The sequence below is a fragment of the Thamnophis sirtalis genome, unplaced genomic scaffold (assembly GCF_051295495.1).
Source record: "Thamnophis sirtalis isolate CommonGarterSnake01/CBP01778 unplaced genomic scaffold, rThaSir2_p1.2 scaffold_12, whole genome shotgun sequence".
Lineage (NCBI taxonomy): Eukaryota > Metazoa > Chordata > Lepidosauria > Squamata > Natricidae > Thamnophis > Thamnophis sirtalis.
In genome coordinates this window covers 61,049,558-61,075,530 of record NW_028261392.1, presented here as the reverse complement: position 1 = coordinate 61,075,530, position 25,973 = coordinate 61,049,558, and the positions used below count along the sequence as shown (strand labels likewise).

At 38.0% G+C, this 25,973-nt stretch overlaps 1 protein-coding gene across 1 annotated transcript in view; it reads right to left on the bottom strand.

The window, feature by feature from the left end:
- Positions 1 to 16,059, bottom strand: part of XPR1 (xenotropic and polytropic retrovirus receptor 1) — a 90,666-nt gene extending 74,607 nt beyond the window's left edge. The window contains exons 1-2 of the mRNA XM_087726905.1: positions 15,651 to 16,059; positions 7,477 to 7,528 (exon numbers count right to left, since the gene is read on the bottom strand). Of these exons, the coding sequence (XP_087583031.1) occupies positions 7,477 to 7,528; positions 15,651 to 15,719 (121 nt within the window). The 5' untranslated portion in view covers positions 15,720 to 16,059. The remainder of the gene's footprint in view (positions 1 to 7,476; positions 7,529 to 15,650) is intronic.
- Positions 16,060 to 25,973: the final 9,914 nt, after the last annotated feature.

Genomic DNA, 25,973 nt, shown 5'->3' with positions numbered 1-25,973 from the left:
AGACATGCAAAACTTTAGACTGTGCCAGTTCCCACGAAACTAATGAAAGTTAAAACAAGTTGTCTGCCAAGGGCAGCTGAACTCCTTCAGCAGGATGGAGAAATGGAACTCAGATCCTGGGACCTGAGCAATGTTTCTGCATACAGCTCATTTCTGGGTGGAGCCTCCCAGGGACCTCTCCCCCGAGACATCTCTGTCTCCTTAATAACCCGTGTAACTGCTTAATGACCAAACCCAGGAGTCCTGGGATTGTAGCTGTTGAACAAAGCTTAATGACCGCTTCACTCAATGACCAAGACTCCAGAGTCAATTATAGTCATAAGTCAAGGACTACCTATAGGTACACTTTTCCTATTTTCTTTTCACAAATGCTAGCTACATCTTCAACTACAGATGTAAAGGAAGGACCACACACTGCATTAAGTTATGACTTACCTAAATACTGTTAACAGAGTAAGCTGCATAATGGATGGTTCGTATAGCAAGTTAAGCCATAAATGAGGAATGAACAACCTTTTTTTTCTGTCATCTTAAACAGTATCTGTGGGGGCTGAAAATAACACTGAGCGGTCCAAAGCCCAAACTGGTCAGAAACACCAGAATATCTCCAATGTCCCTTTCTTTTCCTCCTCTTCCACGTTTCAAGGATAGGATAATTAGACAACTCATCCCTTTCCAAAGTTATATTTTGCACAGTACAATGACTAACTTCATACCACACTATTAACCAAAACAAGCCATATTATGACCTAGTTTGATGTCTGAGAGAACCAATTTGGTATAATGGTTAAGCCATCAGGCTGGAAGTCAACTGGGTGACTTCGGGCTAGGCAGGGGATTTGGACTAGAAGACCTCCAAAGTCCCTTCCAACTCTGCTATTGTATTGTATTGTATTGTATTGTATTGTATTGTATTGTATTGTATTGTATTATTGGGCTAGTCATTCTTTCTCATCCCTAGACAGGCTAGTCGCTTCTGAAAATCGTGTCAAGAAAACTTCAGGCATTTGCCAGGAGTCAAAATTCACTCTAAGGCATTCCCCTCTCAAATTTCAGCACCAGGTTAGTATGCAAGTTTATTTTATTTTTTTTGTCAAATATAATTTAACAAATTGAAGTTGTTATATCCAAACTGGCATGTGCCCCATATAAAGAGAGATTATTAAGGAGTTATAATCTAGCAACAACAGCTGCAGCTGGACAAGCCTGGGCAAGACAGAGGTTTTAACACATCTACATGTCAACACCCATCTTCACAATCTTCCCTTCAAACTAAAATGTGAACTGAGAGCTATAAGCATTTAAAAGTTTTAAGTTGCTTTGCATTCAAAGGCAAATAAAAAGGAACATTCTGACCACCTGTTGCAAAACACAACCAAGAGACTAAATTTCACTGTGAAGTATGATAGTAAAATAAAAATGAAATAATATGTGCAGCACTGACTTTTTTTTAACTACCTGACTTCAGACATAATCCAAATCCTTGAAAAATTCAAGTATATATGAAACGATAACCTTATTTTTTAAGTTACTTTATCTTTTATTCTTCACGTAGTTAGGAGAAAGATTAAGTACAGATAGTCTAGTAGCTTATCACCAAAATTGATTATTCACATACTGTTAAGATGAGCAGAATTGTAATATGCATGCCATATAGTACATAACTTCAATCTCCCTTTCTAATCTAAGTCACATATATTTTAAAACTTTATTTATACCAAGGGGAAAATACTTTGGCTAGAGCAAATGTTACTGAAATATAAATCTAAGTACTGTCATCTCAGTGCAGTTAACTGCACAATGGAGGGATAAAATCACTTATACTAAAAATTAAAATTCAACCAACTTTATTGCAGTCATTTAACATACACATATGCGTGCACGCGGACACACACATATACTAAAAAGCATCATTCTTATTAGTTAAAACTAATCTAAAACATAGATTTATAGAGTCCCCAACAAATCTGAAGAGGGTACAATATAGCATCTAACATAAGAAAAATGACAAGTGAGTAATGCTGCAGCAGAACTACTCCTTGCTCAAACAAGTCCAATTACTCTTAATTATTCTTTATATAATTTTGTCTGCCACTGCACAGAACCTGGCAATCTTATATATTATTTCAGGATTAATATAATAAGAATTGCTTGTATTGCTGGCCATTATAACCTGTTTTACTAACCAGGAGTAGGGCAATTAGAGCATTTTGGGATGCTGTGTAAAACTTGCAATACAAAAGAAATATTCAGTTGTTTCTACATGTCCTGACTCACAAGAACATACTTATAAAGGGTATAGTATCCTTTTGTATCTTCCAGCTTGGAATGCTGAAGGTAATACCTTACATTAGACTAAGGTAAAGGCCCTTTTCTGGTTGGAAGTATTAAGATGTGTGAGATACATAGCTGAAGCCAAAATGTATTCCTGACTGTCCATTATGGGAAGCTAAGTAGTATTTCCTGCATCTAGGTTCTTGGTCTATATTATATAGATGTTGTTTGAATGTGGTTTCTGCCTGCTCATAGCTCAGAGATAATACTCTAGATAAGTGAGAGAGAGTTCTAGGAGAAGAAGCTTCTCGTATATATGCTAAAAATACACTGTACATATCCCATCTTTCTTATGTACAAACTGCTGGCATTAATTTGTTATTTTTAATTTATAAATCAAACAGCACTTATTATTCTATACTTCAACATTAAAAACCCCTAACATTCCTAATAACCCAATGCAATATTTGAAGCCCTAATATGTCAATTTTGGCCACAAAAAATATTAATATTCCTCTTTCGTGTAAATGTCATTATATACACTTCTAGACTCTGAGTACAGGTTTGCAAATTAATCAAATATTGTCACAATTTAGTACTGGGAATATTCACCTGGGGGACAAAGATTAATTTGAGGTTAATTTGAAAATGTTCAAGCCTGAAAAATATGAAGACAAGGAAGTAGTTGACTTATTCTGTAGGTTTTTACTTTATTTATTGACTTTAAAATCAATGAATCATAAAAGCAGTTAGCTAAATGCTCTCCTTGGCATTCTTCCTACAATAACCACTACTCTACAACATCAAAGCAAAGCAATAAAATTAGACTGTCATTTCTATCATGAATTACATCACAGAACAGTAAAGTTCCTTTGGAAGGTTTTCATACTGTTATAAGAATTCCAATTTTTTAAAATTTCAATTCTAAATTTTCTTGATTTTTATTATGAGGGCTCTTAATTTCATTAATAGCTGGTAAACTATAGTTTGATTATTTAAAATACTATTAAAATATATCCAACCTTCTTCAAAGAGTAGAAAGTAGTGGGTCTTTAAATCTCAGAAACAAATGATGTGTGAAGTTTATTAAACAATGTGACAAAGTTTATTTTTACAGCCAAGTACTAACAACTCATTAACAAAATCTGATTTGCAAAAGTGCCCATAGCAATTGCCCATGCTAAAATCAGAAGTGATAGTATAAATGTTTATTGACAAACTGCATCCTCATGGTACAGGGTTGTAACATCCACCCAATAATGTAATGGAAAGTGTGAACAGTTATTTCAAGTTGTAACAAGCATAGGCAGTCAAGTACAAGCACAGGATTAACATAAAAATGTTAATTCTAAAGTGGAAAATTACTGAAATAACAGCAATTTCAAGATGCCGTATCAGTAAATTCTTTTGCTTACATATGAATATTTGATGTAGGGAGCAGGAAGCGCCATATACCAAACTATTTCTCTTTTTCTATTACAAATATATAGGGACGATATTCCTATCTGAGCATTAAGCCGTCCACAAAACTCCCTTTTCTTACATTTCTGAACTCCAGATTTATAAATTCTTTGGTTGTTAGACTTTCCTTTCATTTCCAAGAAGCATCTTTCTTTAGCCTCAGCTTGTCAGCAAGGTACCTTTTCAATCCCACTGGGTCCATTAAAGGCATTCTGGTTTTCTTCCACATTAGTGTTGTTTGAAATGGTATTCTTTAGGGTTGTTTTTTTCAAGATATCCCAGCTGGTTGCAACACTAAAATTTTCCTCATTACATCTGCATTATTTCTTTTAGTGTACTAAAATCAGTCTTTTAAAAATATGTGGTTTATAGTTTGTTATTTTTTAATTAAGCTTTTTGTTAAAATCAAAAATTCTAACAAAGCATGGCCACTTGGAATCAAAGTTTCCACCACTTTAATATTATCAGTCAACTTCTGTTATTTAGGCCCATGAAGCACAGCCTTTAGTGTCCGTCTCTATAATATTTTACATTCCCTGCCTCTTAAAACAACATTCTAAGACATTTCTTAAGTATGAAGAATTAGAATGTACAATGTACAGGTCTGCTGAAAACTGCACTGGTACTGAGAAGAGCTGTATTCTACTAACCAAATAAAGATAGTCATCTAACATAAAAGTATTTGCAAGGATAGAATTCTCTATCATTTTATTCTCAATGAGAATATTTGCATCGAAGGCAAATCAGAACTGCTATAAGCATGCCAATAAGTTTTTCAAAGCAAGATGAAATCATTTGATTTAGAAGAATTACAACATCAGTCAAATCTACAAGTTTCCAAAATCTAGTTCATATATTCATTTAATCTGCTGGCAAATATTTCTGAATTTATGTTAATATACTGTGGTATATTGTTAAGACAATATACTGTCTTAACCGCAAAGCGGTTAAGACGCTGGGCTTGTCACCTGGAAAGCCAGCAGCCCAGGTTTGAGACTTGAACATCCCGCAATGGGGTGAGCTCCCATCCTTGACCCAGCTCCTGTCAATCTAGCAGTTGAAAAGTTTAATGCAAGTAGACAAATAGGTACCATTTCAGTGGGAAGATAACAGAGCTCCATGATGTCATGCTGGCCATATGACTGTGGAAATGTCTTTGAAGAGTATTGGCTCAATGGCCTTGAAACGGAGATGAGCACTGTCCCCTTTGGCATCAATGATTAGCAGTATAAAATCCGCAGAGACACCTTTACCTTTAACATTACTATAGTTAAAGGATCCAAATAGATGAGTTTGATACTATTTGGAAATTAGATAGTTATGCTTTTTCTAGTCTATTCAGTTAAAATGCTGGCTCTTATACATAATTATTTTAGTTAGATACTACTGAGTCCGGCTGGAAGCATGGTGGTTGTATAGACAAACATTCTTTATCTTGACTTGTCTCTTAACATTTACAGCTCTTTCACGGACACACCAGCAATTTCGTTGTGTTTGTTCATCAATTTTACCAGTTGCCTTATCCTTTTTCCTACTTCCCATAAACCTGCCAAACAGAATCCTCTCCAAGTCCATCTCCTGCTTGCATCATCTGGTCAACGTCTGAATTACATTACCTCAAATAATCAGTTTTTATTTAGTCCAGAATTGATGGATATGCTTTTTGCAATCCATGATACTTAATCTGTCTCTAAATTCATACTTCAAAGAAACTTGCTTCTTTTTTGGATTTTCAGTCTTCAGTTCTCAAAGCACACTATCACCCATGGAAACACATTGCTTTAAGATTTCCAATTTTATTTGTCACAGAAATGACTTTGTCCTTCATAATCTTGCCTAAGTCTGCCATTAAAACAAGGAAAGCAAAACTATCTATCACTTTTACTTCTTTACTGTCAATTTCAAATTCATTTAGCATGCGGTTTCATGTTTTAATATTTAATATTAATTTATAGTTTTATTTTCTATTCCCATAAAGAGCTATTCTAAAGCTTCTTTATGTTTATCTAACCAAGTTGCATATCTGCATGTTTCACTGTTTTGACTCTCAATTTGAATTCTAGCTGCCAACTCCCATTCTTGTTATTATTATAATATATTTATTGTACATGTTAAACAGATATGGAGGCAATAATTACCCCCTTCCTTACTAGACCTAGTTTTCCAAATTCAGCTGGTTCCAATTCTAGTTTTGTATTCAGATGCCTCAGATTGTAATGCCATCTATGTCAAATCCATACGGCAGATTATTCCCATTATAGCCATTAATTCAATCAGTTCTGCACAAGCAATAATGATACATATCCAAAGTTATATAAAGTAAATTGAAATAATAATTTCTGTAACTCACTAGTTTATGACCAATTTTATTACAGTGAAGCAAATTCTCCAAATCCAAAAAAATCTAGTATCTAACGTTATTCCCATCTAAGCAACCCAATAATTAAATGTCTTCTGCAGACATCAGATTGCCAAAAAAGCAACATGCCATAAAATCCAACATGAGAGTTAGTTTGATCTAGGGCACTGGCTTAGAAAGCAGGAAACCATGGAGTCCTGTCTTAGCCATGGAAGCCAGCTAGGTGACCACAGACCAAACACTCTTTCTCAATCCAATTCATTTCACAGGGTTGTTATGGGGAAAATAGGAGAAGGAAGGAATATTTAATATGTTCATTGTCTTGGGTTATTGGTAAAAGTAATGTGGGATATAAAAAGAATATAATAAGAAGTATAAAACATAGAAAAGCTAGACTCTAGTCTAGCAACTTTTTATATTTATATAAGCATTTAACCAATTTCTTTGTATGTTGGTTTTAAAATGAAATTGCAAAGACACAAGAGTATGTTTAGTACTAATTTAATTTAGTATAATGCAACATCGCCATCTGACCAAGTAGCAAGATACCCTTGTGCAGTTTAGAAACAACATTTTGAAAGCAAGACAAGGATAGGTAAATGCCTATTTCCCTGTTACCCACAACTGTATGTAAATTAAATAATCTTTGCTGCTTTGGGGGATGTTTTCTTAGTTTTGTATTTTATGTAAGATGCTGGGACTCTTTTGATTGTAGTGGATTAGAAATGAGAAAACTAAACAGAGGCCACAAGATTTAAAGAGGCGTGTAACTGCAGTGAATAATTCTGATTGCCACATGCAACTCTTGAGCTCTTATTTTAAAAACAAAGACCATATTAGTCTATTCCTATGATACCCCTTATTATATTCTCCTCTTCCTCCTATGCAACAAGAAAGTAGTTACAGCCGAGCAGATTCCTTGATTTTTGTTCTATGAATTACATAACCATGAATTGAAATAAATATTTAATTTCTACAAACATTATTTTAAAAGCCATGCCTGTGACCAATAACCAAAATGAAACCTCTAGCACCTACTTTTTGAAAAAACATAGAAAATAGAACAAATGAGAAGTTTCAAATTGACTTCTGAGAATACTGTAATAAAAATTGGGAGTTAAGGAAGAACATGATGCAAAACATTTCAACTCAAACCACTGTAAGTTTAAAACATCCCATTTAACATAGAATCACTTGTTGTGTGCTTGAAATGGATTATTTTGATCATTTAGTGTTTTCAGCTCAAAAACAAATTTGTCAAAGGACTTCTTTTTAACCCCCTTTTTTGTCTATATAGAAAATGGTATCTGGATAATCAGGAAACTACTGAAGTAAAAATTAATTAATCAATATAGTTAAAATAATTATAGTTTGTGTTATACCTTCTATAGAAGGCGCCTGGTCCTGAGCAGCATACAGCATTTCTTTAAAAGCCTGTCATGAAAGAAGGAAAAATAAATTTGTCATCACTAGCAGATTAAGACACTTGTTCTGCATACTTTAAATCAATTAGTAATTAAATCCCATCACCCCTTACGGCTAACAAACAAAACCATGGAATGTAAATTTAATGTTATTTCACTTATTTCCAAAGTCAGAGATGAATTCTACACACTGACCATAAACATTTAGCACAAGGAACAAACTGACTAGCAAAACAAAGCTCTGCTATATTTTTAAGTCTCTGAATTTTCAATTATCATTCACATAGTCTATAGTCTTGAAAGATTAGTTGGAAATTGGAGAAGAGGAAGAAGCATCTCAGATTGTATTAGCAGCATGAATGACCACCACAATAGTCTATAATATGCATTAAACAGGTAGTCCTTGATTTACAACAGTTCCGTAAGTGACCGTTCAAAGTTACAAAAGCACTGAAAAGGGTGACTTATGACCGTTTTTCACACTTATAACCATTGCAGCATCCATAATCAAAATTCACAAGTTGGCAAGTGACTCACAGGATACTGTAACAGGGGTTATGTACCACCTTTTGAAATAATCTGAGAAGCAAAGTCAATCGGGAAATCAGATTCAGTCAACACCCTTGTTACTAATTTAACAATTGTAGAGAGTCACTTAACAACTGTGTCAAGAAAGGTCATAAAATTGGGGGGGGGGAATTCACATAACAATTATCTCATTTAGCAATAGAAATTTTGGGTTCAGTTGTGTTGTAAATCACGGATCACCTGTAATAATTATGCTGTTTTCTATCATTAACAACAGAAACTGTTGTTTCTTGTATCTGTACTAAATTTCAATAGGGATCCTCAAATGTAAGACATTCAATTACGATGATATCATTAGATTAAAATATGGAAAACTCAAGAGAAACTAATTAGGAAAACATTAACATCTGTGGGTTAATGTTAAATATTAAGACCCAAATATTCAGTAATGTCAATGAACAGAAGGTGAGTTCAACTCATGTGGCATCTCATGTTGAACTATGGATTTTAACTTAGCAAACCAAACTTTAAGGCCTTAGTCTTTCATCTAAAAGTAAGCAATGAGTGATCAGCAGTCACAGTTTAGAGGAAAGCAAACAGAAATATCAAAACACCTCTGAAGAATTATTAGCTGAAATTTATGACTTTGCAATACAGATACAAAGTCTAAAAGGACAACCTGGAAATGAAGATGGAAAAATGGAAAAACAAATTGCTTTCAAAACTTCATCAACTGACCTCCATGTTGCAACAAATTAACTGCATGCTGATCTACGTCACAACAGTTTCATACAAATGTTAGAATTATGCTTTATTGAATAAAAACGTCACACAATTACGAGAGCCAAAGCCAATCTCCCCGTCAGATGGAACATCTCTGACACTTTAAGTTAATGTTATTATTTGGTTAATTAAGTTACATCAATAAAAGAGAGTGGAGTAAAATTGGTATCATTTTTCTTTACCATTATTAACTCCATGCCTTGCAATATTAATTTATACTATGTTTCAACAAGCAGCATATTTGCACCAGAGTCTTACTAAAGTCTCAAAACATGTTGTTATATTCGTTTTAAAGATATAGAAGTTACTAGGTAAGGAGAGATTGGGGCTGAGCCTCAAATCTATTTCCTGGACTTGAAACTTCTATTTGTGCCAATGGAAGTATTTTTCACTGAGTTAATTGTTACAGGCAAGGCAGGGCTGCTTTTATTAAGGGTGGAAAGGATTTTGTTTCCATACTTCACTTTGAATAGTTCTTGTCAATTATGTGTCTTTCAGAAATGGACGCTGCCAATGTAACCAAAATTTCAAATAATCTCTCTTTGTTTCTGTACAAATTGTACCTGTAAGCTTAACTTCAAGACTAGACATAATGCTATTTTCCATATAACCAATGTGATTGTCTTAAAAAGAAAAAAAGTTATACCATGCATTAGTTCTACAGTATATCTGAAACTTCACTTGATAAAACTACAAAACCAATTAAAACGCTGATATTTAAAATTCAGTTAGTAGGCTGGCATATGTTGAATACAAGATTGAACTTGAAGGTATCTATTGACATGATGTTACCATCTTCTTTTTTTTCCCTTGCTATCTTCCATGTTCCTTCAAAAGTTTGAAAGACTAAAGATCCTCTAAGGCAGACTGAAGATGAAAGAGAAAAGGAATGATCTCCCACCACCACCACCACTGTAATGCTGATGAAAGCATTCACCATTAAAGGTGAATGATGGCAACGGGGACAGAAATTGCCATTGCTAAATCATGTCATGTGACCATGTCACTTAGTGATGGGAATTGATATTCCTATGTGCTGTTATTAAGCCAACCAGTGAGAAAATCAATGAGAATGTTACTTGGTTATCATTTGCAACTTCCTACAGATTCCCCATTGATTTTGCCCAAAAGAAGGTTGCAAATGGCAATTGTGTGACTATGGGATGCTGCCACCATCATAATCACAAGTTATCCACCAAGCACCCAGATCTCAATCATGTAATCATGGGGACATTGAAACAACTGGAACTCCAAGGACTAGTCATAAATACCAGTCATTCAGCACCATCACAACATTTGAACAGTAGCTGGAGTGGTCACTAAGTGAGAACTACGTGTAAATTTTACCCCAATGTTTAAATGTTAATGAGCTAGAATTAAGTCTTATGAATGAAACCTCAGATTCTCATTAAACTTAAAACATATTTCTCTTCTTTCACAGCCTGCTTTCACAATATGGACTAAGCCAAGATCATGAAGATTTAGATACATTCTTGTCTAAATAGATTCAAGAAAAAATATGTAATCCAAACTCTGCAATAATTTTAACCAGGCCACTTTCAGCCATGACTGTTATATAAATAACTAGTCTATAGTACATTTTTGCAATATTTAGTAATAAACAGTAGTGTGTCTACAATAACTAATCACAATTTAATTGCAGACCTAGACACACTCTCTTTAGAGTATCAAACTGAAATGTTCCACAATTTTCATGCTTCAATATGAGTGAATTATGTGTAATATTTTAATTTGATTGTTTGAAACTTTACTTCAAGATGCATCTATCATTTTTAAAGCCTTTAAGCCATAAAGTTGGATTATTTGAGAGACTGTCATTGCCCATTCAGGAAGATTCAATAGGGATCAACATGCTCGATCTCTTAAACAATATTATAAGATGTAGTAAACTTATATTTCCAGTCACTGCATATGAGAGTTAGCCCAAAGATACATACTGTCTGACCCTGAATCTACCAATTTGTATTAGAGTCTTAAAGACCTGGCTTTTCTCCAGACATTGTGTCAGGTGGATTTGTGACACTGTCTGATATGATTCTTTGTTGGATTCGCAGACTTTTTGTATTAGTTTTATATTTAGCAGGATTCTTGTATTAGTGTCATTATATTTCACACACTCTAAGAGTTTTAATTTTGTTCTGTTTAATTTTGGCACCTATACTAACCAACCAACCAATTGCTTGTCTGCCCTACATTTTATTCACAGCCTTTTGCTGTACTTCATTCTGGAAAATGAACCCATTTCCAGCCAAGTTTGAAGCAATGTTTCAAACTTTGGTTTGAAATGCATTTTGTTAATTAGCTGAATCTAATTGGGACTGCTTTCTACTCCCCCAAGTCAGAATATCTCTGTCCACACAATATAATGAACTACAAAATAACCACATTTATAATCTAATATACTATGCACATCTAATTCATTGTTTATTACTGGCTGCATCTTGTGAACCCATAAAAAGTGAGCTAACGGCAGTTAACTGAACTTTGGCAAGTATAGTATACAAGCAAAAACACCAGCAAAATATTGTCATATGCTTAAATGGAGCAGTGGGAAGGTTCAATATATTTGACCAAAGATATCCTGATTAGTTATAACTAGATATAATTAGACCATAATTTGCCCTACTGATTCAATACTGATAAGTGTTGAGAAAAGTGTGGACAGCTATCAAAGATGACATAGGAGACAGATTGTTTCATAGCTGCAGCTACTTGTTCTGGCTTGTATTTGATACAGCTTTATCAAGTTTGTAACATCAACATTCAGATTACAATCCATCCATTTCATGAATTCAGTTCCTCGGTAATTGGGAATTATCAGAACTATGGATCTCTCTACCTAAACTTTCATGGCTTTAACTGGAATGTCAAAGAGCATCCAGAAATCTCTAGGATTTCTTAAGTGTCCAGGATGGATTGTCCCTTTTGGGACATGGTATATATTGGACATTGGTATATGGTCAATAAAAAAGTCGCTAGGAAATATTATGATCATAATATGCTCATGAAGAAGTCTGTATTTTACAAGACCTAGTATTCCTTGCTTGATTTAAAACACTAGGCTAAGAGCAAAGCATGCATTATGCATCAAGCTGATCACATATTTATCTCATGGTTGCCAAAAGCAGTATTAAAATTTTCCAGAACCACTGATAGGGTTTTTTTAATGTCTCACCTGGGATATCTTAAGACAGTTCTTGCATGGAAACTGACAGATCAATAAAGTACTTTTCCTCTGGACAAATATACAAATTCATTTTGGACTGTATAATGTTGTTGAAAATACCATCGTATCTAACAAAATTGATCTTTCTTGGCAAAACTGTATTCACTATCAAAATCTGATCACAACATAGGTATGTGGAAATGTGTCATGGCTTGAAAAAGGAGATTTTTGAGGATCCCCAAAAAACAGTTGTTCATGCTCCCCAGGATAGAAACTTTGTTCAAGCCATGACACACAGAAATAGTTACAAAACCATTTCCAAAGAGTTTGGATTTCACCAGTTCACTCTCAGGCAGATTGTGTACAAATGGAGGTAATTCAACATCACTGTTACCCCTCCATAGGAGTGGTTGAGCAGCAAAGAGGTGCATAATATTCAGGGAGGTGTGAAACAATCCTTGAATAATGCCTAAAAAATTAAAGAACTTTCTTGCATTAGTGAATGTTCGATGTTCATGGAACCACCATCAAGAGAACAAAATTAAATAAAAATGCTGTGCATACCAGGGCTGCAAGGAGAAAATTACTACTTTCCAAAAAGAACATTGCTCCCTGTCTACAGTTTGCAAAAGACCAGGTGGATAAGCCAGAAAGCTATTGGAAGAATGTTCTGCGAATGGATGAGACCAAAATGTAACTATTAGCTTGAATGAAAAACATTAAACCTATCTCTTCTGTAAAACATGGTGGTGGCAGTATCATAGTTTGAACTTTTTTTGCTGCCTCTGGACCTGGACAGTTTGCCATCATTGATGGAGCTATGAATTCTGAATTGTACTAGCAACACTACAGGAAAATGTCTAGGTATCTGTCTATGAACTGAAATTCATTAAAAAGTGAGCCATGCAGCACAACAATGATCCAAAACATCCAAGTCATACAATCAAAGAATGATTACAGCAGACGGAAGTTAATGCTTTGAAATAGCCAAACCGAAGTCCTGACTGCAATCCTATAGAAACGTTGTGGAATGAACTGAAGTGGGCAGTTCATGCAAAGAAGCCCACAACTTCTCCAAGTTGAAACTCTTTTCTAAGGGAGGATGGGTTAAAAATCCTCCAACACAATCTACAAACTAATTAAGTTATTGAAAACATTTAGTTGCAATTATTATTGGCAAAGGGGTGACTCACCAGTTACTGAAAGAAAGATTCACATTATTCTGCCACGCAGAAATATGTAGCTTTGAATCATTTTCTTCAACAAACAAGTATAATGTTTTTGTTTAATTGGGTTCTCTTTAACTTTAAGATTTATGTGAAGAATAAATCACATTTTGGGTCATGTTTATACAGAAAGAATGAAAATTCAAAGGAACCCACAAACTTTCAAATACTATAATACACTATAAGGGATTCATTTCATTCCTTAACCCTCCAACACATCTAGAACCAATTTCTCCCTATTAGTTAAGAGGCTAATGATTCTAATAAGAAAAGGACTTACATAGTCAGTAAATAATAAAAAAAATATCATTAAAACTCTAAATAGGATTCCAACCCCCCAACAAAAAACCCTACACAGATTACTTGTGTAAGATAAAGCCTTACAGAGATAAAACAAACTGAAATGTTTAATTACTGAAAGTTTCAAAAGCTTCAAATGTAATGAACAAAAATGCAATAAAACTGGGCTCAAGCAACTGATGCAAGCCTTGAACCTGATGCCCAATCCATTCCCCCCAATATATATATATATATATATATATATATATATATATATGTGTGTGTGTGTGTGTGTGTGTGTGTGTGTGTGTGTGTGTGTGTGTGTTTTAATTTGTGCTGATAAATAAATAAAGGGAGACTAGTTTAGTTCTATTTCAAGCTATTTAGCTCTCATCAGCTAGCCATACCCTTACTGAGATTTGAACCTGGGCTATATTACATACTAGGCAAACATCTTAGCCATTAGGCCACAGGCTCTTATCCGTTATCAGCGAAAATATATATATGGAAAAGTTGAAATTTTGAGTTATGCAAGCTTGGTTCTAGAAGTATTTCTGGGAATTGCCACACCCACAAGGACCCCATTGATGACCAGGCTCAAGAGACTATAACTTCCAAGTTCAAAAAAAAAGTGCAAAGCTTTAACTTTTCAGCATTTGTATCAACATATACCAATTCAGCGACTAATTAAGGATAATTGTTGGTAGTTAGTAGAGGAAAAACCCCAAGTGTCAAAAGTGGAGGCTGAATAACCCTGGGATGCAGTGCCATCTAGTTTCCTTCCAAAGCAGTTCAGGGAGACAGCTTTTCTCAGGTGGCTTCCCCTCCCACCCCATCTTCTTTGGGAATAGCAATATCCCAACAGAAGGTCCACTACAACAGCCCTGCTACTACTAAACAGGAGCCTTCTTGACCTTCGACAAAAGAAACACTCCTTAGCAAAAAAAAGCTCCTGGCTCTCCCTAGATGCTATTTCCTTTCCATCTTGATTAAGTAAGTAAAATCTTTATTACAAAGACCAGCAATACACATTAGTTTTTACACTATATTAAAAAAAATACTAACATTAAAATATAATTCAAAAGTATCGACATTAAAAGTGGAGAATAACATAATGGTCCAAAGATTGTTAGAGGTATGTCTATATTAAAAAATACTAACATTAAAATATAATTAAAAAGTATCGACATTAAAAGTGGAGAACAACATAATGGTCCAAAGATTGTTTAGAGGTATGTCCAGATAATTGGTACAAGATGACAGCTATACTTCTGTAGCCAGTTTTTTTCCTTTCCATCTTGATTAAATTACATCAAGGTGTGTGTGTGGAAGCATCAAAGCCCAAGGAAATCTCGGGCAAAAAGGAAGCTTCAAATGGGGACAAGTTAAAGAAGACTCGGGTGGAAAAAAAAATGCATGAGCCCAACTATATTTCTGTAGCCAGTTTTTTTTCCTTTCCTTCTTGATTAAATTACATCAAGGTGTGTGTGTGGAAGCATCAAAGCCCAAGGAAATCTCGGGCAAAAAGGAAGCTTCAAATGGGGGGACAAGTTAAAGAAAGCCTTGCAAGACTCGGGTGAGAAAAAAAATGCATGAGCCCAAAGCAGAATGAATGCAGCTGGAAGCAGGGAAGAGTGGAATTCTACCAGGGGAGGGGAAAAAAAGGCCGGCCGAGCAGCGAAGCATCGGCGATGCCGCTACGCCCAACCGCGGTGTGTGTGTGAAGGAGAGGGGGGGGGTCGGCTGCAAACGACTCCATCAAATGGAGACCCTACTTGAAAGCCAGACAATCCCCCCCCCCGCCGCCGCCGTCGCCGCCCCCCGAAAATCCCCAATTCTGTTAATATTTTCCATTCAACTCTTTCGGCTCCAAGGCTTTTTTCTTTGCAGCAGGTGAGCCCCCCCCCCACATCACACACAGGCATGCACACACACACACACACACACACGCTCTTAAGCGCGCATCTTTTAATGCACGTTTTCTTCCACAAACGCAAACCCGAAGAGCTTTTGAGCCTCCCCGACGCTACCCGCTCCTCTCCAAAGGCTGCTCTCCCCCGTCTTTTTATTTCAAACCCACCACCACCACCACCACCCCGGCCGCCGCCGAAGAAGAGCCTTTCAGGTACCTCATACTGGATGTATTGCTTCCGCCACTCCGGAGTGATGTGTGCGGAAAGGTGCTCGGCGAACTTCATGCTGCCGCCGCCGCCGCCTCCCCCCTTAAGGCTTCCGAGCCTCGCCTGCTTTACTTCTCAGCCTCGCTCGGTCGCCTCAGAGCCGGCTGGGATGTCTTCTTGTCGGTGCTTGAGGTGCGGGCGACGGAGGCGACCTCCGCGGCGCATGAGCCCCCCCCAGTCCTTGAATCTCTTCTTCCGCGCACGATTCCGGCCCTTAGCGCGCTTTTTTTCCCCCTTTCAGGAATGCCCTCGCGCGGCCGTCGTCGCCCGCTGTGGCCCCGCAGCCTCCTCCGGCGCTCCTGAGGCAGCGGCCACCTCCGCCGCCATCTTTGCTCTCCTCCGTTGGCCTGGGCCCGCCTTTCCACGCTGAGGGACCTGACGTCATCGCCCCCAGGAACCGCCTTCCTCCCGAAGAGCAGACGTAAGGCGAAAACAAAGGTGGGGAGGGGAGGGGAGGGGGGAGAGAGAACGAACACTGCCGTCGGCCACGCCCACTTCCCCTCCTCGCCGCCTTTCTTTCGATCCCGCACAAACGGAGCCAGAGGAGCGTGAGGAGCTCGGAGGAGGGGGGGGCGGAGCCGTCGTTGGGGAACGCCCACGGCACGCCCTGAGTGGTAGCGGATTTTCAAACAAAACGGGATCTGGGGGTTGGGAACGCCCCCTTTTTCTGCCCTGCGGCAGCGACTTGTGAGGCGACCGGGAATGTTCCACGCGGCGTCTTTGAGGCAAAAGGGGGGGGTGTGTGTGACATATTAAGGTCCCCTTTGCTTTATCCTAGGGTTACTTTCCCACGCTTGGAAGGGAAGGGAATGCGGCGTTTTAAAAAATGTTCTTTTTTTTTTAAAATGAAAAGTTTTAATAAATTTTACAAATATTTCCCCTTCCCTCCTTCCCTCCACCCCAGTGGTGGGTTTCAAAAATTGTTGGAACCTACTCTGTGGGTGTGGCCTCCTTTGTGGGAGTGGCTTGCCACCCATGTGACTGGATGGGAGTGGCTTGCCACCCATGTGACCCAATATGAAATTATGAATTAGTACTTAGGTCGGTCCAAGTAGCTATTCAGAAACTCTGGCATTGAAGCACGCAAGTCTGAAAGCTGTCAAGTTACAAGATCCTTCCCAGTGGTGGGTTTCAAAAAATTTTGGAACCTACTCTGTGGGTGTGGCCTCCTTTGTGGGAGTGGCTTGCCACCCATGTGACTGGATGGGAGTGGTTTGCCGCCCATGTGACCCGATATGAAATTATGAATTAGTACTTGGGTCGGTCCAAGTAGCTATTCAGAAACTCTGGCATTGAAGCATGCAAGTCTTAAAGCTGTCAAGTTACAAGATCCTTGCCAGTGGTGGGTTTCAAAAATTGTTGGAACCTACTCTGTGGGTGTGGCCTCCTTTGTGGGAGTGGCTTGCCACCCATGTGACAGGATGGGAGTGGCTTGCCACCCATGTGACCAGATATGAAATTATGAATTAGTACTTAGGTCGGTCCAAGTAGCTATTCAGAAACTCTGGCATTGAAGCATGCAAGTCTTAAAGCTGTCAAGTTACAAGATCCTTCCCAGTGGTGGGTTTCAAAAAATTTTGGAACCTCTTCTGTAGGTGTGGCCTGCTTTCCGGGTCCACTGGTGGAACCTCTTCTCACCGGTTCGGTAGATTTGACGAACCGGTTCTACCGAATAGGTGCGAACTGGTAGGAACCGACCTCTGCTCCACCCCAACCCCGCCAACCCTCCCTCCCCCCCAACTTCCCAGAGCAAAATACAGGGTATAAACATTTAACAATCATAGACTAACATAAGCTAACCAACTATAACATCTTACCTCCCTCTTGTACTTTAACTCCGCTTTTGTTAAGCTAAATTTGGATAAATTACAACATTCCTTGTTCATTCATAAACTAATTGAAGTTCCTTAGTCCAATGTTTATTTTGAATGTAGTCCATCCATCTTCTCCATTCCAACTTGTGTTTCTCATCTGAATAGTCTTTCCAATATGCTGAGATTTTAGCCATCTCTGCTAAGTTTACTACTTTTAATGTCCATTCTTGAATAATAAGCAATTCTTCCTTCTTCCAGAAATCTTGTTGCTGTTATTAAATTCAGAATCAAATTAACTGTAGAGTCTGTAATTATACCTAGCAAAAAAACAACAGGAGTGAACTTTATCCTCTTTTTAAAAATATTTTAAATAATCCACCATATTGTTTATCCAAAATGCTTTAGCACTAACATACTGGTTCGAGAAAGTGATTTTATATGGATAATTAGCACCTGAGATCTTTCGTTGTATTTATTTCTGATAACATTATATATAATGCATATATACATGTACACACACACACACGTCATTCTATGATAGGTGTATTCACTCCCACATAAATTTTCCTTGTGTGCTATCAAGTTTTTTGATTGGAGATCATGAAGATTGATTAATTAATTATATACCATCAAGTTTCTTCATGACAATGAAGAAAACTAACATGTCTTCTAACCTGTATTCATAGCGAATATAACCTGCTGTTAGTGGTCCATTTAGCTTTCCTTCCACCTTTCCCAGCATTAAAACTTTTTTCCATAGATGGATTTTCACATAGTGCGTCTGAAGTAGTATAATTTGAAGCTTTATCCTTTGGGCCTCATGTGACAACTCTAAATTGAGAAAAAAAATGAACAAGTTTATATTTTCATGTGGATGCTCACAGCATGTCAAGCCACAAATCACTTGGTGAAGTTTAACTTAGTATTCCGTCCTAATTTAACATCAGTGTATACACTTATAGAGAGATTCCACAGATCAATTGGATATTTTGTTCGAAATGTTAAGTGTGATAATCATATCCACATATGAAGAATTCAATTAGCTATTTTAATGCTCAAGGCAATGCATAAAAATCTTCTTAAACTGATAGTGTTTATGCCTGTGTTAGGTAAGTTTTAGTGGCATTCAGATTTTGCCCTCATGCTCACATAGGGATTTCAGACTAATTCTCTGTTTGACTCCTCCCTCTAACTCAAGACAGTCTCTCTCCAATATGGGGATGGATGAATGGATTGTTTCATGTATGCTGTGCCCATTTTTCACTCACAAAAGAATATTCTGATGAAGAAATCTATGGCAGCACTTTGCAAAAATAATGTGGTTTCACACACATGCTCCTAAACTCCACTTATTAGGACAAATAAATATGCATGAAAAGGAAGATCCAGTATACTGTATATACTCAAGTATAAGCCTAGTTTTTCAGCCCACTTTTTGGGCTGAAAAAAGCCGCCTCGGCTTATACTCGAGTCAGTGAAAAATTTGCCCGAAATGGAGGAGAAAAAGGGGCGGGGCCATGCCGCTGGGTGATGCTCGTGAATGGCCCGGCGCCCCTGGGTTTCCCCTCCCTCTGTGTCAGTTGGCCGCGCAGCGTGCACCGCACCATCCCCCCTCCTCACGTTCTAATGTAATGCAGGGCTGTCTTACGATTCCCCTTCCTCCCCCTCCTGCCGCTCTGCAACGATGTCCCACCTCCTCCTTGTTATGGCAAGCAGCCACATAGCGATGTCCCACCTCCTCTGGTACAGTGATCCAATGATAGGAATCACTGTGCCGTGTGTCATAGGAGGCGGGACATCATCATCACAGCGGGACATCAGCATCATGAGGTGAGTGAAGTATTTCATTGAATACACCGGTATTGTGTGATAATAATTTGTTATGCAGAGCAAATTTTTACAATGGCTACTGTATATTTAATGGGCACAGGCAGGCTGTGTGTGTTATTCAATGGGCAATGGCATTATTGGTATCTATTTTTATTTTTGAAATTTATCGGTAGCTGCTGCATTTTCCACCCTAGGCTTATACTCGAGTCAATAACTTTTCCAGTTTTTTTTTGTGGTAAAATTAGGTGCCTCGGCTTATATTCGGGTCAGCCTATACTCGAGTATATACGGTAAACTGCAACTAATAGTTCAGGAAATTTTGGATTTTGTCCTGGTTTCCATAAGTTACCATAACTTAAATACTGCCCAAGAACTGAAGAGAAACGCATGTGCCCGCAGCAGCTTAAAGTGAGCAAAGTAATTGGGCAGATCAACCACTGATGTATCATCAAGGAAGCATTCCAGGTCATGTTCACTACAATAACTCTTTCAGAAGAGGGGAAACTCCACTTTAAAGGTGGAACAGCTAAAGATGATTTAAAGCTGCTTTAGCTGTGGGTTAGCGATGAGACAAAATGACAGCAATATGTTATAAAAACAATTAGCAGGGCATGTTTGAGCTGTGGTTAGATGAGCTCCAGGAGAAAAACTGGGCTCATCCCTACTCAAATAACCAAACCTCCTTGGATCAGATCAAGCAGTGTATTGGACCAATCCTAAATCCCCAATAATCTCCCAACTGCTAATACAAGCACTCTATAAGGACAATATAATTTTCCTGCTAATTTCTCTCAACTACTGTCATTAAGTGGCAAAGTCCTTCTTGTAAAGGGAGTAATAAATAACTATCATGTCTAGTAGCCATAAACAGCTATGATTCAACCATTTAACCAGGTTAATGGCCTGCTTTGAATAGTATAGAATTGTGGTCTCATATCAGCTCTTATATAATTGAAAAGGAAAAACAACTTTTAAGCCAAGCTGGCTCAGGAACGTTTTCTTGCCAATAGTATGAAGAGGTTTGATATTAACTTCTGGAGAAATTTTCTGGGTTCTGAGTCAAGCCTACAAGTCTGGAACTTTCCTGGTAGCCTCCTATCCAAGAAGTAATATCTGACCCTGCTTAACTTTTCCAGTCATGAAAAAGTCATCAAGATCAGTCATGAGTCAATCCTGAGCCGAGGTGGCGCAGTGGTTAAATGCAGCACTGCAGGCTACTTCAGATGACTGCAGTTCTGCAGTTCGGCTGTTCAAATCTCACTGGCTCAAGGTTGACTCAGCTTTCCATCCTTCCGAGGTGGGTAAAATGAGGACCCGGATTGTTGTTGGGGGCAATATGCTGACTCTGTAAACAGCTTAGAGAGGGCTGAAAGCCCTATGAAGCGGTATATAAGTCTAACTGCTATTGCTATTGCTATGTCTAGGTGATCTGAAGATTATAGCCACTTAGTGTTGTCCTAATTTGTGCAAGGAAACCTAAATAATTCATATTTATGTGAAACACTGGGAAAGAAGGAAGAAGGTTAAACTGTAGCCTTTCTCAGTTTCTTGTCTCTTGATTGACTAGACTTCATCTCATTGAATTTCCAACCAATATACTGTAGCCATTTGACATACATGTAAGTGGGGGGGGGGAGTCATGGGTGGGTTCCTGCCAGTTCTAACCTCTTCTTTAGAAGAGGTTCCACAAATCTACAGTGCCGTTTAGAACCGGTTCCAGCTCCCTTCCCCTCGTCCATCCACACATCATCAAGATGAAGAGCGAGAGGAGGAATTCTGGGAGTTGAAGTCCACAAGTCTTAAAGCTGTCAAGTTTGAACACCCTTGAGGATTTTTTTTCTAAAGGGTTAGGGGTGCAAGGGTCTTGTAACTTGACAGCTTTAAGACTTGCGTGCTTCAAATGCCAGAGTTTCTGAGCCAACATTTTGGTTGCTAAGCAAGAGCGTTGTTAAGTGAGTTTCACCACATTTTACAAGTTGGCCACGCCCACCCAGTCACATGGCTGGCAAGCCACTCCCACCTGGTCACATGGCCGGCAAGCCACTCCCACAAAGCAGGCCACATTTACAGAAGAGGTTCTAAAAAAATTTGAAACCCACCACTGGGGGGAGTGGAAATAACACTGAAGAAGGGGATTTATTGGTTAGTGTGCTGCCCCAGCAGTATATAGCTAGTGTAGGAATTAAGAACTCTCTCCTTTAAGAAACTACCTCATGGGAAATGTCTGCAGAGGCTGCCTTATGGGAAATGTAGTTCCATGACATGTGATCACATCTCTGTTTATGATTGGCCACTGGGGCATTTTGCCCACATACAAAGTTTATTCCCGGTCTGTTTGAATGCCTTTGTGAACTGGAATAGTAGTGTGTATCTCCGCTCAGCATAGGAGTGAAATCATCATCTTTTTACACCAGGCGATGGGACAGATTATGGAAAGTCAGAAGTATCTTAACACTGAACTGTAAGTTTTGCTGTTAAGAATGCCTGATAATAAACTTGATCTGAAAGAGATTCCTAAGCATGGAGTTAACTGAACAGGCGTATTTCACCTTAGCATGTGCTAATCCAGCTCTTAACAGAATGAAATATAGGTAAAGGTATAGGTATAGGTGCTTTATTTGTATGCCGCCCTTTTCCCTGGGGGGACTCAGGGCGGCTCACAGTTCAGAGGGAAGGGAGGACAAACCAGATTAAACACATAAGACAATACATCGTTAAAAGCACAACATTCATACAATTCGGGTGGGGTTGAGGTCTTTAGCCCCAGGCCTGTCGGGACAGCCAGGTTTTAAGGGCTATGCGGAAGGTCTGGAGGGTGGTGAGGGTACGAATCTCCACGGGGAGTTCATTCCACAGGGTCGGAGCTGCCACCGAGAAGGCTCTCCTCCGCGTGGTTGCCAGTCGACACTGACCGGCTGATGGAACTCGGAGGAGGCCTAATCTATGGGATCTAATTGGTCGAGTGGAGGTGATTGGCAGTAGGCGGTCTCTCAAGTACCCAGATCCAATACCATGAAGGACAAACTGCATCAGTCCAACCAACAGATAAACTTGTGAACTATGGGAAATCAATCCACGCAAAAAAATTGCAAAGAGACAAGTAAGTGGCCTGAATCAAATCTTCAAGCTCTTTGACATCTAAGTCAGAACAGTTGCAAATGATTGTTATCCTTGTAAATAAGTCACTGCTGCCAAGGTTTCTACTAATTGCCTTGGGGTATAGATTAATAAGAGCTCTTAAGTGCTCAGGACAGTGTAGCTGCATGGTATTATGTAAATGATTATGTAAATGAATGAACTTCAACTGGAAAACAGCAGTACAGTTGGTGGTACAGTTGTTTTCAACTGTTTCCCAGTTGTACTAAGCCATAATGTGGCTTGTCTGACTTAGTGTATTAGATGAATGCCATAATCATGTTTGAACAGACTGGCTTAACATGTTGGATAAACTATATCAAAGTTTCTCAAAACTACCACTACCATCACCACCACAGGGAAAAAAAATCTATGCTTAAATTTGGTGCAGAAACTGAAGTTAAAACCAGACAAAATGAAGTGTTGTCAATCAATAGGAAATAGTTCTGGGACTGATGTCCAGATTATGGAGAATGCAGTTACAGTCCTTGTAAAAGAAGGGGGAAGTAGATTGGGAGTTAGATTCACAGATGATGGCAATTGTAAATAATGCATAAAATATTATTTCAGTCTTAATATGAAATAATTTGAAGAGCCGAGGTGGCGCAGTGGTTAAATGCAGCACTGCAGGCTATTTCAGCTGACTGCAGTTCTGCAGTTCAAATCTCACCGGCTCAGGGTTGACTCAGCCTTCCATCCTTCCGAGGTGGGTAAAATGAGGACCCGGATTGTTGTTGGGGGCGATATGCTGACTCTGTAAACCGCTTAGAGAGGGCTGAAAGCCCTATGAAGCGGTATATAAGTCTAACTGCTATTGCTATATCAGCTTGTTTCACATTTGAGACTCTTTGACAACTTCTTAAAATTGTTCTTTTTAAAACATTTCTCCTAAAAGCCAGTGTGGAACAAACTGCCTTGAAGTTGGCTTAGGCTAAGGAAATAGAGGTTCAAATCCACGCTCATAATAGGAGCTTGTTATGTGACTTTGGGCCAGTTATATCTTACCATTTTACCTTGGGAAATCCTCGTGTAAACTGGCCCGAACTCCTGCAGAAAGTAGAATAGACGATTTTGCTGTTTTTTTTATTTTATCCCATTTTATTAGTTTTGTAAATAATTCAAGGTCGCAAACATACCGAGTATTCTTCCATCCCCCTAAACCAAACTCAAATCAAGTGAGGCATGGCACTGAGACTTGGTAACACCTCATACTTCCTCTGTTGAAGGTATAATATTACAGGCCTGATGGGAGCAGGATCACACTGTATGAGTAATATTTTCCACGGATTCCAATTTCTCTTTCTATCCAGTAGAGTTATCTCAAACTACTGGGGAAAAAAATCTATCAATACATAAGTGTTGTGCTAATAGTAGCTTCTGGGAAGTCTTAGAAATAGAATGTAGCGGGGTAGAGAAAGTTCAACAGTAGAATTATTACTGTAATGGTCTCATGTTTTGGGACAGTGTCACTTTGTTTTCAGTCAAAAAATATAATAACATTTTTTTTTTTCTAGGATAAATCAAGGACAGGTCACTCAGCTGGTCAGGCATTCAGCTCTGAGTCAAAAATGTAGGCATAAACTAGGGATTTTTCCCCCTCTAAGCTTCTTCTCTGGGTATTGTTGATTCACTATGGAAAATACTGTAGAATTATGCGTCCTGGAAAATTGCAAGCAACCCATTGCACTTTCTTAAATTTTATAAGGCAGAATAACCATTTGAATTATTAGCCATAAAATGTATAAGAAAGTTATTTATAAATCATACATCATAATCCCACAACTGAATATAACTGAGCAAATCGGTTGTCAGCGTTCCAAGTACCATGCAGAATTAAATCAGAGTCAAAGGCTAAAGTATCCTTAAAGTTCCAATTTAATAAGACAGGCATGTTGGCATCGTGCTATGGAATCCCAATACTGGAAATGACATCAGGATTCCACCCAGTTAAAAGTTCATGATCTTGTCCCCACACCCACAATCCATCACATGGTCCAACTACTATCAAATATTGCATTTCTTTTTTTAAAAAAAATATTTTTATTCTTTTTAAACAAAACAACAGATACAAAACAAAGCAAGAATTAAAAAAACAACTTTCCTCCATTTCATCAAGCATGTCGTTTGGTTACAAGTTTTTGTGCATCAACTCTTAAGATTAAGAATAACATTGCTGGTTTTGCATTAAGCATAACTGAATATTTCGCTGTCATTGAGCATTATGTGTTCAAAGTACCCTTAATATTCTTTCATTTGCAACAATCCTTATTTCCTTGAATTCATAATTATCTATCAAATAACAATGAGTTTTTAAAGCATTATAATATCACCTCTCTCCAAGGAGAAAAAGCAGAGATTAGAACAAAGAATTCCCATTAATTTATAATATACGTTCATATTTTCAATTGACCATAATGTCACCAATCATCAGAAATATTGCATTTCTGTTCTTACTGATTCCAAGTATTGGCCAGAGGCAGAGAAACAAGATTTACCCGTGCAAAATGCAAATCTTCTTCGTAAGTATTCCAAAAAATGCTTCTTTTCCTTTTCCTTATATAATCTTTGAGCAAACAACCTGCTTTTTTCTGAGGCTGATCCAACTGCAACAGCAGATTATCTTCTGCTGCATTATCTTTAACTGAGGCTTGTAGAAGTATTTTAATGAGTGATGTTTAGGGATCTTCAACAGAAGCTTTCGTGGCCGCAACTGAAAAACTACTGACCTTACACAAAGCTCAAATCTTATCACTACTTGATACTCATTTCCTGAACAACGTGTACTTTAATATATTACTTTTTGTAAATAGAAGTGGGGGGTTAGGAAAATCAACAGCATCTCCTCGCTGAAGTTTCATGGGTCAAACTTGGCTTGTTTGAAAATAAAATTATGCTGATGGTGCAACAATGTATCAGGCTTTCCCAAAGTCACAACATAGAAATAACTTAACTAAAATTTTAGCCTGTACCATCTCCCCTGTTTTTGGTATATGCAGTCCTCGGGTTACGACCACTATTGAGCCAATAATTTATGTTGCTAAGTGAAACATTTGTTAAGTGAGCTTTGCCCCATTTTACAATTTTTCTTGCCACGGTTGTTAAGTGAGTCATTTTGTTAAGTTAGTAACAGGGTTGTTAAGTGAATCTGGCTTCCCCATTGACTTTGCATGTCAGAAAGTCACCACGTGACCCTGGGACCTTGCAACTGTCATAAATATGAACCAGTGGCTAAGCACCTGAATTTTGATCATGTGACCCTGGGGATGTTGCAATGGTTGGGGGAAATGGTCATAAGTCACTCTTTTCGGTGCCGTTGTAACTTTGGACAGTCACTAAATGAACCGTTGTAAGTCCAGGACTACTTGTATTCAATTATCTATATTTCATGCATACTGATAAACATAGTTACCGTAGAACCCGGCAAAGTTGAGGTATTTTTAAAACTTGGCATGGAGTCACTTAATGATTGTGGAAGAACACAAATACAATAAAT